This window comes from Centruroides sculpturatus, unplaced genomic scaffold (genome assembly GCF_000671375.1).
Source record: "Centruroides sculpturatus isolate CEXI.00-Female unplaced genomic scaffold, Cexi_2.0 scaffold666, whole genome shotgun sequence".
NCBI lineage: Eukaryota > Metazoa > Arthropoda > Arachnida > Scorpiones > Buthidae > Centruroides > Centruroides sculpturatus.
The window spans coordinates 409,589-427,613 of NW_019384928.1; the positions used below are offsets into that span (position 1 = coordinate 409,589).

The 18,025-nt window shown below is 26.9% G+C and overlaps 1 protein-coding gene across 1 annotated transcript in view; it reads left to right on the top strand.

The window, feature by feature from the left end:
* LOC111631936 (transformation/transcription domain-associated protein-like) overlaps positions 1 to 18,025 on the top strand; it is a 169,908-nt gene that overhangs the window by 131,431 nt on the left and 20,452 nt on the right. Inside the window, exons 47-56 of the mRNA XM_023376276.1 lie at positions 1,036 to 1,391; positions 1,974 to 2,085; positions 3,512 to 3,732; positions 5,325 to 5,418; positions 9,317 to 9,563; positions 10,397 to 10,564; positions 10,648 to 10,796; positions 11,108 to 11,415; positions 12,040 to 12,129; positions 13,591 to 13,684. Coding sequence (XP_023232044.1) covers positions 1,036 to 1,391; positions 1,974 to 2,085; positions 3,512 to 3,732; positions 5,325 to 5,418; positions 9,317 to 9,563; positions 10,397 to 10,564; positions 10,648 to 10,796; positions 11,108 to 11,415; positions 12,040 to 12,129; positions 13,591 to 13,684 — 1,839 coding nt within the window. The remainder of the gene's footprint in view (positions 1 to 1,035; positions 1,392 to 1,973; positions 2,086 to 3,511; positions 3,733 to 5,324; positions 5,419 to 9,316; positions 9,564 to 10,396; positions 10,565 to 10,647; positions 10,797 to 11,107; positions 11,416 to 12,039; positions 12,130 to 13,590; positions 13,685 to 18,025) is intronic.

Consider the following 18,025-nt stretch of genomic DNA (forward strand, 5'->3'; position numbering starts at 1 on the left):
GCTAAATTTCTTAAGAAATAATGTAATTATATTATTATTATATAGTTTAAAAGTAATGTAATTAAAGTATTTTAATGTTTTTGGATTAATTTCTGATTTTACCTCAGAAGTAAATTCCTAAGTTTTGAAGGAAAAACATAGAAGTCTTGAATAATCAAATTGAAACATATAAAAAAGATTTGTGAGTAATTCTGAAAGCATTAAAGTAATTAAACTACAACATAAAATCTATCGTTTGTGGTGAACTTTTTTCTTTTGTATTTTATGACACACTGGTTATAGGTTCTAGGAGTACATTTTTTTAACATAAAATTCAGTGAGAAGAATAAAAAACATTTATTAAACAACAAAAGTTTTCAACCTTTACAAAAGCCATCCTCAGGTTCTACTGGTAGAATGCAAATTGAACAGAAACAGAATTTAAATAACATTTGTTGTATATGAACATTACTTAAATTCTGTTTCTGTTTGATTTGCATTCTACTAGTAGAACCTTAGGATGACCTTTGTAAAGGTTGAAAATGTTAGTTATTTAATAAATGTTTTTATTCTTCTCACTGGACTTTAGGTTTGGAAGTGTTGTATTATATACATCCAGCTCAGGTTAGGGTTTCTACAGTAATTAAACTAAGAAGGTTTTTTCAAAGATATTGTGGATTAGTATTTAAAAAAAAAAAGAAATTTCAGATGTGTTAAGATTATAAACAATACTTAATTAAATATTATTTGAGAAAATAAATACAACCAAAGAGCTCAGTCTGGATGTCTTCAAATGTTTACTTATAATTTTTCCTAATGTCATCCATTTAACTCACTCATCTTTCGAGCAGTCCTTCTCTTTCATCAAGTGTTATGAAATGTCATTTATCCCACAATACATACATATATTATTGGATAGATGACATCACATAAATGTTTTTTGAGTTCCTTAAAAATTACTTTCAATTATCATAGAATTTTTAAAAACCATATTAGATAGAAAGCAATTGTTTCATATTAAGTATTTAATGATTATTTCTTAATATATTTGTACAGGCAGCTCAGCAAATTATGGAATTACAGGAAGCTGCACAGATACACCAAGGTCTTTTACCAACTCATATGGCACGTACAACTAGTTTACATGATATGAAGGCAATTGTTAAGACATGGCGTAATCGTTTACCGGTATTGAGTGATGATCTTTCACATTGGAGTGATATTTTCACATGGCGACAACATCATTATCAAGCAATTGTATCTCATTATGAAGTAAATCAAGGCACACAGACTGCAGTTGAAAGTAATCAAGCAATGCTTGGTGTACATGCATCTGCTCAGTCAATTATTCATTATGGAAAAATAGCAAGGAAGCATAATCTAACAGGAGTTTGTTTAGATACTTTGAACAGGTAATTATAGGTATTCTAGCATTATAGAGAAATATTTAAAGAAATATTTTTGATTAAAAATTCAAAACTAATTATTCCAATTACTAATAAATTATTATAGATACAAAGAACATATTGCTACTGTATGATTAATGTATTAAATTAGGTTAAACTCAGAGAAAAGAACAATTTGAATAGACTTCAAACTTGTAAATCTTTCATATAATTGTCATTTATGCCATCAATGCCTTTAAGAAATTTCTCTCATCTATAAATTATGCCTCTAATCTACAATATAGCAAAATTATTAAGATTTTATCCATTTCTATGTTGATCAGAAGCACTATATTAAATCAAATTTTTAAAGGATAATCAGTCAGTCACAATATATAATATATTCCAATTATATATTGTAGCTAGTTGAATATCTTTGAAAACTGTGGATTCTTAGGAATAATTTTCTAATGTGCCGTCTATTTTTTAAATATTTAATTATTTTAATATGTTTACAGAATTTTATAGTAATTTATTGTCAACCAAATACCATTTTGACTGTTTTTTTTTATTTATTTCAAGATTTGTAATGACTAACTTCATTATTAGAATACATAGCATTCCAAGTGTGCCAATTGTGGATTGTTTCCAAAAAATTCGTCAGCAGGTGAAATGTTACTTGCAGATGTCTAGCATTATGGGAAAGAATGAATTACAAGAGGTAATCTAACAAATATTATATAAAACATTAAACAAATTTTATTCATTACCAGAAATAATAATAATAAAATACTAATAACATAGCTGAATACAAAATACACATTTAAAGCGATCAATACATATGTATTGATCGCTTTAAATGTGTGTTTTGCATTCTTTTGACTTTCCTTTGGAGTTGTTCTAGTTCTGTGAACTAGAACAACTCCAAAGGAAAGTCAAAAGAGTTGTTAATGGAGTTGTTCTAGTTCTGTGAATTAGAACAACTCCATTAACAAAACATAAGTCTAATATCAGCCTAATTATTCTATAAAAAGGTTGGCTCTTCCTCATAAAGAGGAAGGACAAAGCCTCACAAATATTTTAAATCCATACTAGAAAAAATACAGACACTACAAGAATTTTTCTGCAGAAAACAAGAAACATCATAATAACACAAAACTGTAACTCTTGTAGACAAAAACAGTACATCATTAAACTTACACAATGTTGACCACAAAATGCAGACAAACCATCATTTAGTCTTGGAATTGGAATAAGCCGCACAATAGGCATCTCAGCAGGATCATGTTGAAAGAACTGTGTCAAACTGTTGGCTGACTCATGGATGCCTCTTTGGAGAGACATAAGATTGCCATACAAGACTAAGTTTTAAATACATGAAACTACAGGAAGCACATTTTTAAAAGACATGACACTTGTAGAAAGTGCTACATAGTGCACAAAATTATACAACATATCACATCTGGTTGCAAGTCATTAACACAAATTGACTGCTCACATCACCATAATCAAATAGCAAAGCTAATACTGTATCTACATCAAAAGCTTGCACACAAATACAAACTTTATATAATCATTTGAAAAGAATATGCACAAAATACATATTGACTAAGCTATAATTATAGACAAAACAATCTATCTTAACAGATCAGATATCACATTCATTTACAGATGAAAGGATATCACATGCATTACAGACATAGTTATACCAAATACTCATTACATATAAAATACATATACTGAAAAAATTAGTAAATACCTATCTCAAAAACATCTATTAATTGTCTTTATTTCATTAACCAATTTTTATTTTATTGCCTAAGTTGGAAGGAGTTTAAATTAAATGCTTGAAAATAAAAAATTCTCCATAGACATAACATTAAAGCAAATTACTTTTTTTCACTAAGTTAAAAATTTTAATATTCTAGTACTCTCAAAGTGTGTATCATTTACCACAGTTTAGTTAAAATTGCTCTCACAATTATGAAAAATTCTTACGAAATGACATTCTTTATATTATTTATCAGGGATTAATTAATAACAACTAATATTGAAACAGTTATATTACTTTAATCATTTGAATGCATTCAATTTAAAAATTTTTAGTAATGCATATTTTTTATAATATGAATTTTTATGAATTTCAGGGATTAGAAGTAATTGAGTCAACTAATCTTAAATATTTTGGCAAGGAGATGATAGCAGAGTTTTATGCACTTAAAGGAATGTTTTTAGCCCAAAGTGGAAGATCTGATGAAGCCAATAAGGCTTTCAGTGCTGCAGTTCAAATGCATGATACTTTAGTCAAAGCATGGGCATTGTGGGGTGATTATTTGGAATCAATATTCACAAGAGATCGATGGGAAAGGTAATCTTGTTTGAAACTAAACTTTTACTATTTATATTTTATAACAATACAGTAGAGCATCATTTATCCGAATCAATTGGGGACTGGGGTTGTTTGGATAACTTATTTTTCGGATAACTGATTATGTACGAAAAAATATATTAACCTGTCCCGTGTTGAAATTTTTCTCTGTTGCATGTCGCTTCACGTTGAATTTTCATCGATGTTAAGCCTAATGTAAACTTTTTTAAATAATAATCATGGCTATTGTATCGTTAAAAATTATTTCTTTATTTTTTACAAACAAAATAAATATATTGAAAAGTATGAAAACAAAAAAAATTATACTTAAATTAATCTAGTATCAAAAACGTTCGATTCAGCATGACACACAGTCCTCAGAAAAACACCAGTGCTGCCAGCTAAAACACACACACCAACAAAAAAAATATTGGAGTAGCCCAAGATATAGCCAAAGATTGCAGCACCACAGCACTAGTGAAAATTAAAATTTGCCAACTGGAATTCTTTCGGATAACCGATGCTCTACTGTATTTATGTAAAATTCAAAATATGTAATGTTTATTTCTGATAACATTCTTTCTGTATTCTGATTTCTATTGAAAATTTTTTCAATTTGAATGTTAATTCTAACCAGAGTTATGTTAATTCTAGCCTGTTTTGAAATACTTTTGTTTTTTATTATTTCTTGTTAAAATAATAAAAAATAAAAGTATATTAATTATTTTAACAAGAAACTGCTATAATAGTAGGATGTTTATGTTTCTTTTTATTGTTNAGAAAATTTTTACTAGAAAAAAAAAAAAAAAACATAAAATATAAAAAATTTGATAATTGCTACTTAAAATGACAAATTTTTAGGAATTTTGAACATTTAATTTATAAAGTAAACTTTTTTGTTTAATTTTTTTAAGTTAAAAATTCAATCTAATCTATTAACAAATTATGAAATTAAGCTGCTTTAAAAAATAAATGCTGAAAGAATATAATAAAATATCAATTTTTGAAAGTAAGGCTGTCTGTCCTTCCTTAATCTTGAGAACAAAGTTAAAAAGATGAAAGATGAGACCAGATATGGAAACCTTAGGAGCAGGAGGCCCCGATTAACTATATACAAACTTCCAATGCAGACTAGAAGTCATGTTATTTCAATTCAAAAATTTTTTACAGAAAGGTGTTAGATATAGATGACCAGCATGAAGCATATTGTTGAAGGAAAAGTATGATATACAGGGGCAAGTCACTACTTACTTAAGGGGGAGAGCATATATTTTAAATTAAATAAATTAAAAATTACAGCTCAGCATTGTAACTATGTCACAATAAATAATTGCTTATTTCTATTTTTAAATTATATTTACAATAAAATGTTTTGTTAATAAAAATTCTTTGTAAACAACAACAAATATATGAAATTCAGATAACCATTTTATACATAAAACATCAAAAAGTCTACATTCCTTTATAATTGAATGATTATTTTGATATCATTGTTTTGTGATAGTTTTGTTTCTAGTATTTAAAAATAGCATAAAACTTAATTGTTACAGATATATGAATAGTTACTAAATGTAGATATTTTTAATTTACAGTCGACAGATTCATGTAGGAATCTCTGCTCTTACTTGTTATTTGCATGCTTGTCGTCATCAGAATGAAAATAAATCTCGAAAGTATCTTGCTAAAGTAAGTGTGAAAAAATAATAATCAATCAAAATTTATTATAATTAATATTGTGCAGCTTAAGATTTAATATCAAGCTTTATTTATTTGAAAATTTATATTTGAAATTATTTTAAACATAAATAAAAACTTTTAATGTTTATATTTCTAGGAAAAATTATTCATTTGCTTTAAATATTTGTTTATTGTATTTACTTTGAATTAACTATTACATAAATTATGTATGTGTTACATTTAGATAAAAAAATTTTATATAGTATGTAATATAAAAATAATACAATACTGTAAAATTCCATAACACTTTTGATTAAAACAATATTTTATTATAGTTGATTCATTATGAACAAAAAATGATAAAATATAACTAAATAATAATAATTTTTGAAACAACTAAATTTTTACTAAATCAGTTCTTAATGCAGACTTTTTTAACTGGTGCAAATGATTGATAGTCTCTAATTCTCTTAAGAGTCACTATCAATCTGTTTGTAATATAGGAAGAATCCTAATAGCAAACATTTTGTTTTTATATTTATTTACTTGCATTTTTCTTCCTCTTTAAATTCCTGTTGATCCAGTGGAAAATCATTCTAATTCAAAGTTGATTAAATCTGAGAAGAAGTCTGATGGCATTTGTCTGAAATGCCATCAGACAAATGTCATCAAATGCCATCTGACTTTGAATAATATTTTACCAGTGAGCAATTTCTGCTTATTCTTCATGCATTGTCCTCCATTTTGGCATTGCATTATTTCAAGTTGAAGATACTATGAAAGAGCTGCCAGTATTACCTCCAAAACAATATAGACAATATTTGTTTGTTAAGTTACGGCAATGCAACACTTGGGCAATTTGCCTAGGGGAATGCCTTCCAGGAGGACTTTTTAAGAGTAACTGGCCCCTTTTCAGGTATTACAGACATGGAGAAAACCTGGAAAACTTCACATGCAGCCTGTTCTGGCAAGGTGTGATCCCACAACTGAACTCCCAGTGTTCAGGGAATGGAATTGGCCACTAGTGGGCCAAAACAATATAGACAAAGATAAAATCAGTAGGATTTAAATTAGTTAAAAACAAGACAAACAAGTGAATTTTGAGTTTTTGACAAGAAATGTGTGTAGGATTTATAATTATATACTGCCTACAGTATGCATAGAATTTGTCACAAATTTGTTAATTCTAAATAAAGAACATCCTAATTAACAGACTATTGAGAATTTTGTTCTTTAAAATTTGTTAATTAGGACTTTTCCTATATGTGGTGTATATTTTCTTCTTTAATTTGATAGATATCTGTATTTTTTTTATTTTTTTTTTTGTAGTTGCAATTTTTTGAAGACTCTAATGGAAACTTTTGAAAGAATTCAGTTGGTTTCATTTGATCAAGTCTTTTATGTCTTTATATTAATTAAAATATGTTGAAACATAACTAGGATCATGGAAATGAATGAAATTTGACACTATTATAAATAAAAACCGTTAATTAAAGCCATTGATTTTTCATCTTTTTACATGATTAGTGAAGTTAGCTAATTCTCTGTTTCAACTATTTATTGGAACATAGTATTCAACAACTAACATTTTTTTAATACAGTGTTTTTCAACCTTCTTGAATACGTGACCCCTTTACAAGTTAAAAAATTCTGGTGACCCCTAGGGCCATATTAAAACTATATCAGTGATTTTAAAAACTATGTATTTAATTTTCTTTCTGTTGAGACAAATTATTGTTGATTAAAATGAAAATTTCAGAAGAATCGACAATAATTTAACACACATAAAGTATGAAACTTCCTTTAATTATAACATTAGGCACAGGGAACTGTTGACCTTTTTTCTTTTTTCTTTCTTTCTTTTTTTTTGGATCTGAATTTTCAGCTTTTACTTTTCATTTCATTTTGGAAATCAGCTCAACACTTTTTCTGCTATCATTTTCTGGGGTGGGCCATAATTCTCACTGAAATTGTAGTTTTTTTAATGTAGTGTAGGACCTACAAACACTTGTCTTTTTATCCCCCTGTGTACCCGCGACCCCCTGTGTAAGGCTTGAACCCACAGGTTGAAAAACACTGATTTAATATATTCTTAATAAATTATTATTTTGTATAAGTTTATATATATAGCTTTGTAGCATGTTCTATGTCAGTGGTTGTTAAAATATTGTGCTTGGAACATTGGTAGTTTGTAAGCATGTGCCAGGTTGTCTACAGACTAACCTAGTCATTTTTCAAAAATGTAATTCTATGCTTTAGCCAGAGAAAAGAACATTTTCATGCATTACATATTTCTAATGTTAAGTTGAGAGAGAGAAAGAATATTTTGGTTTACAATATTTACAGGATAAGAAGTAGATGGGGATATAGGTGGTCCATGGTCCATCTATAACTCAATTTAAGAGATCCACAAATTGATAACATTGTGAATTACTGTTCGTATAAGCAAAGCATTTTTCTGTTTTAATTTTTAAAATGTTGAAGTGTTCTATAATTTTAAATATATATACTCAGTTTCATTAATTGTGCATTCTGCTTATTTTTAATGGGCTGAAGATGACCTAAGTTTAGTCATATCTTACAGTTTTAATAAATTTTAGATTAGTTTTCTTAAACTACAACGGTAATACCAAAAGTAAGATTTCCTATTTTTTTAAAAATACAAAGAAACGTTTATTTTCAATAATGTTTACATCATTTTAAAGCTTGAACATTTAGCTATTTTTCTACATAATCACCATTTCGATTGATGCATTTTTGTAGGTGCTGTGGCATTTTTTGTATGCCATGTCATACCAGCTTGCTGCCATGCAGTGGGACCCATTTTGTGCACATCTTCCAATATTGAAATTTTTTCATTAAAATCCTATGAATGGTGCTTTGGGAAATCCCAGGAACCAAAATGCAGAGATCATCCAGAGTGATCATTTAATGTACATGCATGGTTTGTTCAACCTTCGCAACTGTCTCTTTGGAAATTGATGGTCTCCCACTTCTTTCTTCATCGTGAATTTTAGTATGACCAGCTGCAAACTTCCTATGCCACTTGCAGATGTTTTTGACATCCATGCATGACTTGCCATACACTTCCATCAATTGGTGATGAATTTCAATCGGTTTAACATGACATGGCGGTGAGCTGGTATGACATGGCATACAAAAACTGCCACAGCACCTACAAAAATGCATCAACCAAAATGGTGATTATGTAAAAATATAGATAAATGTTCAAGCTTTAAAATGATGTAAACATTATTGAAAATTAACATTTCTTTGTATTTCTAAAAAAAATAGGAGACCTTACTTTTGGGATTATGTAGTGATATTTCATGTTTTTAGCATGCTCCACGATAGTGGTGAAGTACTTATATTAGGACTTTCATTGATCTGTCAGATTCATCCACGCACATGCGCAATGACTCTGTTCACTTTTGTTACCTAAGTGTTCCATTCAATCCATTCATTGCACATGTCCATGCACATGTACAAAAGTGAACTGAACATTTTTGTTTACAGTCACTGTAAGCTATAGTAAAAATATCTAGTTTGTATTAAATTAAATTTTATAATAAATTTATTTTATAAATATTTGATTTGCTTTTGTGGAACATGCTATCAGATAGGCTTGACCAATCTTGTTTATTTTTAGGATCATTCATGATATCTTATAATTATTTTTGTTAAAATATTTCATGTTTTTTTTTAATGGAGTTCATTTTTGCTAAGAATCATCAAAATATATGGATTTTCTTTTGATAATTATCATTTTAAAATCATTTAGAATTGTAGTTGTTGTTAAGAATTTTCTTAACATTGTTATATTATTTATACTAGATACATAAAACTGTGTTTAAATTAACATAATAATAAATTAATGTAAATGTATTTTAATTTTATTTATCATAAGGTATTGTGGCTTTTAAATTATGATGATGAAAAATCTTCACTTGCGGAAGCAGTTGATAAATATAATGTTGGTGTTCCTCCTGTGCAATGGTTACCTTGGATACCACAACTTCTAACATGCCTTGTTCGTTTTGAAGGAAGAGTAATAATGAATCTATTAAGTCATGTAGGACGTATGTTTCCTCAAGCTGTATATTTTCCTATACGCACATTATATCTCACATTAAAAATTGAACAAAGAGAAAGATGTAAGTCTATATATTATAAGTGATTTTTATTTTTAATTGCAAATATAAAATTTTATTCTTCCAGGACTGTCTACATATTTAATCAAATAAGAAAAACATACTGTTAAATTTAAATACTTTTAAGTCTGTATAATATCTTTATTAGAAAGAAGTCAGTTAAAGAGTAAAAATTTTATTTAAAAAATTCAAAGCAAATTTATTTTTAAATGATGTTTTTGAAGACTGAAAAATTTATATCTAAGAACTGGATTAGTTTAATATTTATTTATTTTTTAATTGATGATGATTTATAATAACAACAGAAATTTAGAATACTTATGATCTAAAAATTTTATTGACTTCTTATTTTCAATTTTTAAAAGATAAAACTATATATACAATATTTTATATATTTTAATTACATGTCATATCAAATAAACTGTGCTTGTAATTGGCAATCACTATTAAAACTGTTATATTTAAATTTATTTTGCTGTTAATTTCAAACTTACAATTATGGTGACAATTGCCATTTTTTAATGTGAATGACTTTTAATAATCTTACCTTCATTTAATGTTAAATTTACTTAATTAAATTTTTAAATAATAATAATAAACACATTTTCATATAATTTTATCATTGACATAATCTTTGCATTTATTATAATTATCAAAATAACATATTGGCATATGAGATTTTCAATATTGAAATGTTATGTTGAACTTTAAATAATTTAATTTTATAAAAGTCTGTAATTACAATTTTTTTCAATGGTAAAATTTTAATGTCAGATTATATGTAGTGAGTATATGTGCAGAAATTTGAGAATTATCTGTTTATTCATTTTTAACAGATAAAAGTGGAGAACTGACTTTACAGGCTGATGTACGGCGGTCTGGAAATCAAGTATCTAGTCCTGCTCCTTCTCATTCAATTGGTAGCTTATCTTCATCTCCATCAACATCCACTTCTTCAACAGAAGGTGTTCCAAACATTCCTGTCAATTCACCTAATACAACAGGTTGATATGAGAATAATAATGAAAAATAATTTATAATTATTATTCATACATAAAAATGATCTTTCTCATATAATTTTCTATAGAATCACATCAATCTTCTCAGCAACAACAAGCATCAGAAACGGGTCCTATTCGAGCCACACCACCAATGTGGCGGTGTAGTCGCATAATGCACATGCAGCGTGATTTACATCCAACAATACTTTCTTCCTTGGAAGGAATTGTTGATCAGGTATGTTATAAATTTAACTTTGTATTTATTTATTTATTTATTTATTTATTTATTATATATATATAAAAGGATGATTTATCTGAAAAGAATGAAATAGAAAGAACTAAATTTAATAATACTAATAATAATTTTTGTTATTTTACTGATTAAGTAATATCAATTTTTTTCATTTAAAATTTATAAGATTGAAATTAAATTTTTATGTATATAATTTAGTGGACATTTTTTTTATCATTTATTACAAAATTTATCTGTATTATTAATACCATTTCATACCTGTTATTACAATTGACATTTTTGTTTTTGTTTAGATGGTTTGGTTTCGAGAAAATTGGTATGAGGAAGTGTTAAGGCAGCTGAGACAGGGTTTGGCAAAATGTTATGCAGTTGCATTTGAAAATCGAGGTGCTGTATCAGAAGCACCAGTGACACTACATACATTAAATTTTGTAAAAAAACTGGTTTCAACATTTGGAGTTGGTATTGAAAATGTTTCTAGTGTTACAACAACTTTTTCTAGTGCTGCATCTGAATCTCTTGCTAGACGTGCTCAAGCAACAGCACAAGATCCAGTTTTTCAAAAGATGAAAGGACAGTTTACAGCTGATTTTGATTTTAGGTGAATTAAAATAAAATAAGAATGGTTAAAATGTACATTAATTAATAAACTGATAATTTGACTTTAAATAGCAACAAAAACATTACTCATAACTATAGTTTATTTTTGTAACAGTTTTTATCTTTGGATAAAATATATTTTTATATAAAAATGAAATTTTTCTATTAATACAATTTTCCTGAATTAGTAAAATATTTAAATTTCAGTTTAATAACAAATATGAAAGTTAGATATATTAAAAGAAAATAATAAGTGTGTTTTTGGTAATTGAAAATTACAAATAATGAATCTTGCATTATATTAGAATTTTTATTTTGCTTATAAAAAAGTTAGTTTGAATAATTCAGAATTTAAACATATGGAGCATTTATTAAGAAATTATGATACAGTCAACCCTCCTATAACACTGTTGATTATTCCGTTTTATATGAATTCCGTTGTACAAGTCATTTAGATTTTACAAATACGTGTGCCAGGCTGTGCATGGCTTATGTATTTGTAAAATCTAAATGACTTGTACAACATGGAATTCATATAAAACAAAATAATCAACAGTGTTATAGGGGAGTCGACTGTATATATTCTTAAATTTAATTCATAATTTTTTTAAAATATTTTTTGTAGTGTTCCAGGTGCAATGAAACTTCATAATTTAATTAACAAATTGAAGAAATGGATTAAAATTTTAGAAGCAAAAACAAAATTGCTACCAAAGTAAGTATTATAAATTGTTTATGAATTTCATTAATTTTGCAATTTAAAAAGCAAATTTAAAATTATGATTTAATGTTAATATTCTATGTTATTTTTAAAATTTTTCATGTAAAATAAAAAAAGTCTAATTTATATTGTAATTTAACTAAACAAAAAAACAAAACAAAAAAAAACAGCAGCTGCTTAATGTATAAATTATATAAATATACTTTGACAATAATATATTAAAATATTTATTCATTTTCATATATAATATATGATACAAAGAAAATATTTATCATGAAATACTTTTAAAACTGGAACTTCTATGTATTAACATGCAATAAACTTACCCACTTTTCTAGCAGGATAGTGTTTTTAATTTCAAATACACAATAGCAAATGTTTTCACCCTCTTTTAGGTGCCTGCTTCAGGCTCACTTAGAAAAAACAAAAATGCAAGCTGAGATTCAAAAACAAGAACATAAAGGAAAATTTTCTATAGTATTGAAAAACATTGAATTATTTGCAGTTAAATGAGATACAGTAGAGTGTCGATTATCTGAAAGTCAATTATCCGAAAGAATTCCAGTCGGCAAATTTAAATTTTCGCTAGTGCTGTAGTGCTGCAATCTTTGGCTATATCTTGGGCTACTCAAATATTTTACGTTTTTGATACTAAATTAACTTCTGAAGTATTATTTTTTATTGTTTTTATATTTTTCAATATATTTATTTTGTTTGTACAAAATAAAAAAATAATTTTTAACGATACAATAGTCTTCGTTAGGCTTAACATCGACAAAAATTCAACGCAAAGCGACACGCAATGGAGAAAAATTTTAACATCGGATACGTTAAACTATTTTTGTGTACATAATCGGTTATCCGAAATATCAGTTATCCGAACAACCCCAGTCCCCAATTGATTCAGATAATCGATGCTCTACTGTATTAAATAAAATCTTGAATTTAAACCATTGGAATATAATGTAGGATAAAATTAAAGTTTACATTGATAAATGAAAAAAAAATTAAAATTATTTCTGAATAATATTATTTATAAAGTTTTATTTTATTTTTTTTAAGAATTTAATAAGATATCAAAATTTTTTGAAACAAATGGGAAAATGAAAAATATAAATCTGTCTGTCAAATACTTATTAAATCTTCTTCAGATAACATTATCTTACATTCACCTGTATTGATTAAACAATTTTTTTGGTTTTTTAATCATTTCATTATAAAAAGTATATTGAATAAGTCTAATTTAAAATATTTCTATATTTATGAGAAAACTATGATAGAAAAAGAAGCATTATTTTTAAATTTAACATAACTGAATTAACAGTTATAACCTTATAGACCTGTAATAATCAGTTTTAATATAGTAATACTAAGTTTGTTTTGTAATAAAAAAATTAATTATTAATTAATTAGTTATTATTAAATTCCATATATTATTAAATTGATTTTTTATAGATCATTTTTGATAGAAGAAAAATGTAGATTTTTGAGTAATTTTTCTCAACAAACAGCAGATGTTGAAGTTCCAGGAGAATTTCTTTTGCCAAAAGTAAATATATTCATTTATTTCTTTTTTGTATATGCATATTATTTTATTTTTAAGTCAAATTCTATATTGTTCTAGGAAGTGTTTATAACAATTGAAATTATATTTTATTTTCTGAAATACCTAAAGAGTAAAAGCAGTTCACAAAAACGATTAAAATCATCAGTATGTCAATTTATTTTTTAAAAATGAGAAACTGTATATGCTATTGGGTTGTTCCAAAAGTAATTTTGTTTTTTTTCTGTGGAAAAAAACACAATATTTTTATAATAAATAAATATTTTATTGAATTATATATTGACCATTTTGGTCAAATACCTGTTGCCATTGTTTCTGTTAGCAGAATGATTCCAAGTTTATAAAAGTTTTGATGTTTGCTTACAAAAAACAGATCCAAGTAATTTTTAACATTTTCATTTCAAATAAATGTCTTACAGTTTAAAAAATTTTGTAAAGACCGGAACAAGTAATCTGTGGGTGCCTGATCTGGCAAATATGGTTGGTGTGATAGCACATCTTATCTAAGCTGTAACAGTTTCTGATGAGTTACCAAACTTGTGTGAAATTTAGCATTATTGTGGTAAAACACTACACCTGTATTGTTGATCAATTCTGGCCGCCTTTTTTGTTTGATGATATTACTCAATTTGTTTACTCGATGGCAGTACACTTTTGAATCAATTGTTAAATTGTCTGGTAAAAGCTCCAAAAAAAAATTTTCCTTAAAATTCCACCAAAGAGGCATCTCTCTTTAAGAACATGTGGAACCCATATATCAAGCTTTGAAACAAAACCAATTTGTTTCAAGCAATCATAAACAGTTCAATTTGACAGATTCAATCTCTTAGAGATTTCATTTGTTCTTATTTGGCAGTTTGCTTCAATCAGTACCTTTATTTTCTTTTCATTGGCTTCAACTGGCCATCCAGAACGTGGTTCATCTTCAATATTGAAATTGCCAGAATAAAATTTTGTAAACCAGTTTTGGCACTGTCTTTCTCTCAACACATCATCTCCATACATGTACCACAATATTTTTCTTGCTTGAACAGCATTTTGATTTTTTTGTTAAAGCAAAATATGCCGAAAATGATGCTTTCAATTTTCCATATTTGATGGGACACCGAAAAAAAATTGTACGGAATCAAACAAAATTATACACAAATAAACCTTTAATTGTCAGCTGCCAAAAATATATAATGAAAATGTGGTGTAAAATGAAATTGGCTGGTAAAAATACATCTCATTCCTCTAGTAATTACTTTTTAAACAACCCAATATATTACACCACAAGTAGAACATTCGTTCTTTTCATACATTATTTTGTTGATAATTGCAAGGCATTAAATTTATAAATGCATTTATCAAATTTATGAAATGTCTTAAAGTTGTTGTAGTACATTGATTAAAAGTTGATATCTTATTCCATTATCTTAACGATCAGTCACAAATTTGATTTTGCTTTTTATTGAATCACATGATTTATTTGAATGTGATATATTAGATATATGAAAACAAAATTTTAATTATTTATATATTGCTGCATCAGAATCCTAACTTCTTAATTTCAGTTTAAGATATATTTAGAGTAAAGAAGTATATGTCAGTAATTCTATTATTTTTTTCAGAAATGGTTACAAAATTTGAATCTTTGAATATCAAACTTAAGACAGTTGAAGTCAAAATTTAGAAAATGTTATGTTAATTTGTGTTTTAATGCTTAGATATTACAGAAATTTTGATTAATGCATCCCTCAAATTAACAATGTTTATAAATTTGTAATGAGTCAAGTAGTAGAGATAAAAGTTCAATTAGTGTTACTTTTGAGAGTAATTTCATATTATTATGCTACCAGCATATACATATTCAACAAACAACTTGAATGACAATGCACACTTAACAAACAGAAATGTCATCTGATTGAATCTACAGATAAGTTTCTTTAAACTATTCATATGAGAAATTACTTGATCTTAAAAAAAATGATTGCAATGGCCAAATTGACTGTATGTTGTGAAGTTAAAATCTTTTGATAATTTACTGTTTTATAATGAAAATCTCCACCAGCATTTTTATGCTAAATAAATAGATTTTTTTTAAATTTATTAGGTTAAGTAAAAATTAAACTTGGCTCAAATTCAGATTTTTATTGTGTAAGGTATTCGTGACTTTCTAAAATATATCAAATTTTTAAATTTATTAATACTGATAACTAAATAATTATATTATCATCACCAAACAACAACACCACAAACCCAGTTTTTGATTGAAACTAGATGATCTTCATCTGGCTTTAATCAAAAATATCAAAACTAGGGATTTATGCTGTAATTCTCAAAACACAAGAAAAATTTATTAAATATAAAAATATTACATTTATACAAAGAAAAACTTTGCTTGCTCTAGTTTCTTATCCATCATTTTAACAGACCAGCAACAGTCCACAAAAATTCAAAAGCAAAGTGTTTATTTGTATATACATAATATCTTTATATTTATTAAATCTAAATACTACTATTAGCCATATTTTAACTTTTTACAAGAAAAATTATTACGTTGAATTCCCAACCAGGTCTATAGCTAAGAGGTAAAAGAATACTTTAATTCAGTAGCATGAGGTAAATGCAATATGATTACTTTGTTTATACAATGGGCATGAGATGCTAAACAGTAGTATATTGGAACAAACCGGTCTTTATTCAAGCAAGAATGTAAGGAAGGATTTCCCTTAAGGATATTAGAATAAAATTTATATCCTATCAAAGTATATTAATATCATTAGCAGTAAGAATGCAACAGTACTTCTTAACAGTTAGAAAATAATAATAATGGATGAATTAAATTTTGAAAAACTCATTTACATAATCAAACAGAAAATAGAAATAGGCAATGAAGAACAATTCTAGGGACATTAGTAGTGTGCAGTAATTATTTGATTTTAATTTGCTTTGTATATTTATTTATTTATGTTTTTAGTTTGTTTTGATTCATGTACAGTTTATGTTATATTTTAAATTTAAAAATGTTTTTTTAAAATTTTACATTAAGTTGAAGAACTTGTTAGAAAATAATTTAAATATTTTATTCTATAAGGAAATCAAGTATTTTTATCATATTATTCCGTAACAAAGTCAAAGAAGTTTGTATATTTTGAAACTAAGAACGCTTAAACAGAGCTGAAAATAAAAAACTAATACAAGTACATGGCTGGCGTTATTCACATTTAATAAGTACTAGCAGATGAGCCCAGCGTTGCTCGAACAAAACGATAGCAAAGATTACGATCATTAGATTATAGCCGATCTTACCTGTTTTCACAGAGTGCAAGAATTAGGTCCCCCCTCTTCCGAGACTAATTAGAAAATTTTTAGATATCTTCTTACCACACTGGGATAACGATAATTAAGATTCATACCAACCACTAACCAGTGCGTAGTACCACTAAGTGATAAAAAACGTTTTCGTAACCCCTTCTGGGTTCTTCTTCTAGTTTACTAAATTTGAAAAATAAATTGGATCTTTTTGAATCATTCATAAATATAAATTCGAACATTAAGACTAAGAGTTCAAATAAAGCGAACTTATGTGCATGCGTTCAGGCCGTGCGGTAGATTTTCTAAGTATGATGCAAGTCTTCGAAATGCCGCCCCTTATATGTTTTTTTGCTGCCCCTTATATAAATTATTAGTCTTACATAGGCTATAATTATTATTTGGTGTATCTTACCAGGGCTGTGTGATAGATTTTCCAAGTATGATGCAAGTCTTTGAAATTCTGCCCCTTAAATGTTTTTTATGCCACCCCCTCACGGTGCCACTTGATGCAGCTGCATTTCTGCATCATAGCACGACGCAGCCCTGCATGCGTTCCCCGTGTCAACTTTATATACTACAAGTTCGGACACGTGCACTGCATATCTCACTGACCGTGCAACTGTGCCATGCGGTTACCTATCTTGTATACTTACACATCTTGCCCCTCACCACTCGCTGACATCAAAAATATAATGCTTAACTAGATGATATCTTTTAATTTATATGACTGTTTAATGGAATACTATACAGCTTATGTCCACCCTGAAGGTCCATTCTAAATATTGGTGAAAGAATTTTTGAAATCGGATGAGTAATTTCAGAGATTACCACCTACATCCAAACTTACTAACTTTACCTTTTTATAATATTAGTATAAATTAAAAATAAATAAATAAATTATTTTTTATTATTTTAATATTTATTAGAGCTGAAAATGTTTTTTCAGTGAACCAAAGAATTTGATTTCCATAAGTAGTATTTTTTAAAGTATTTATTTGATAATGTTATTTAATAAGTAAAACAGAAATG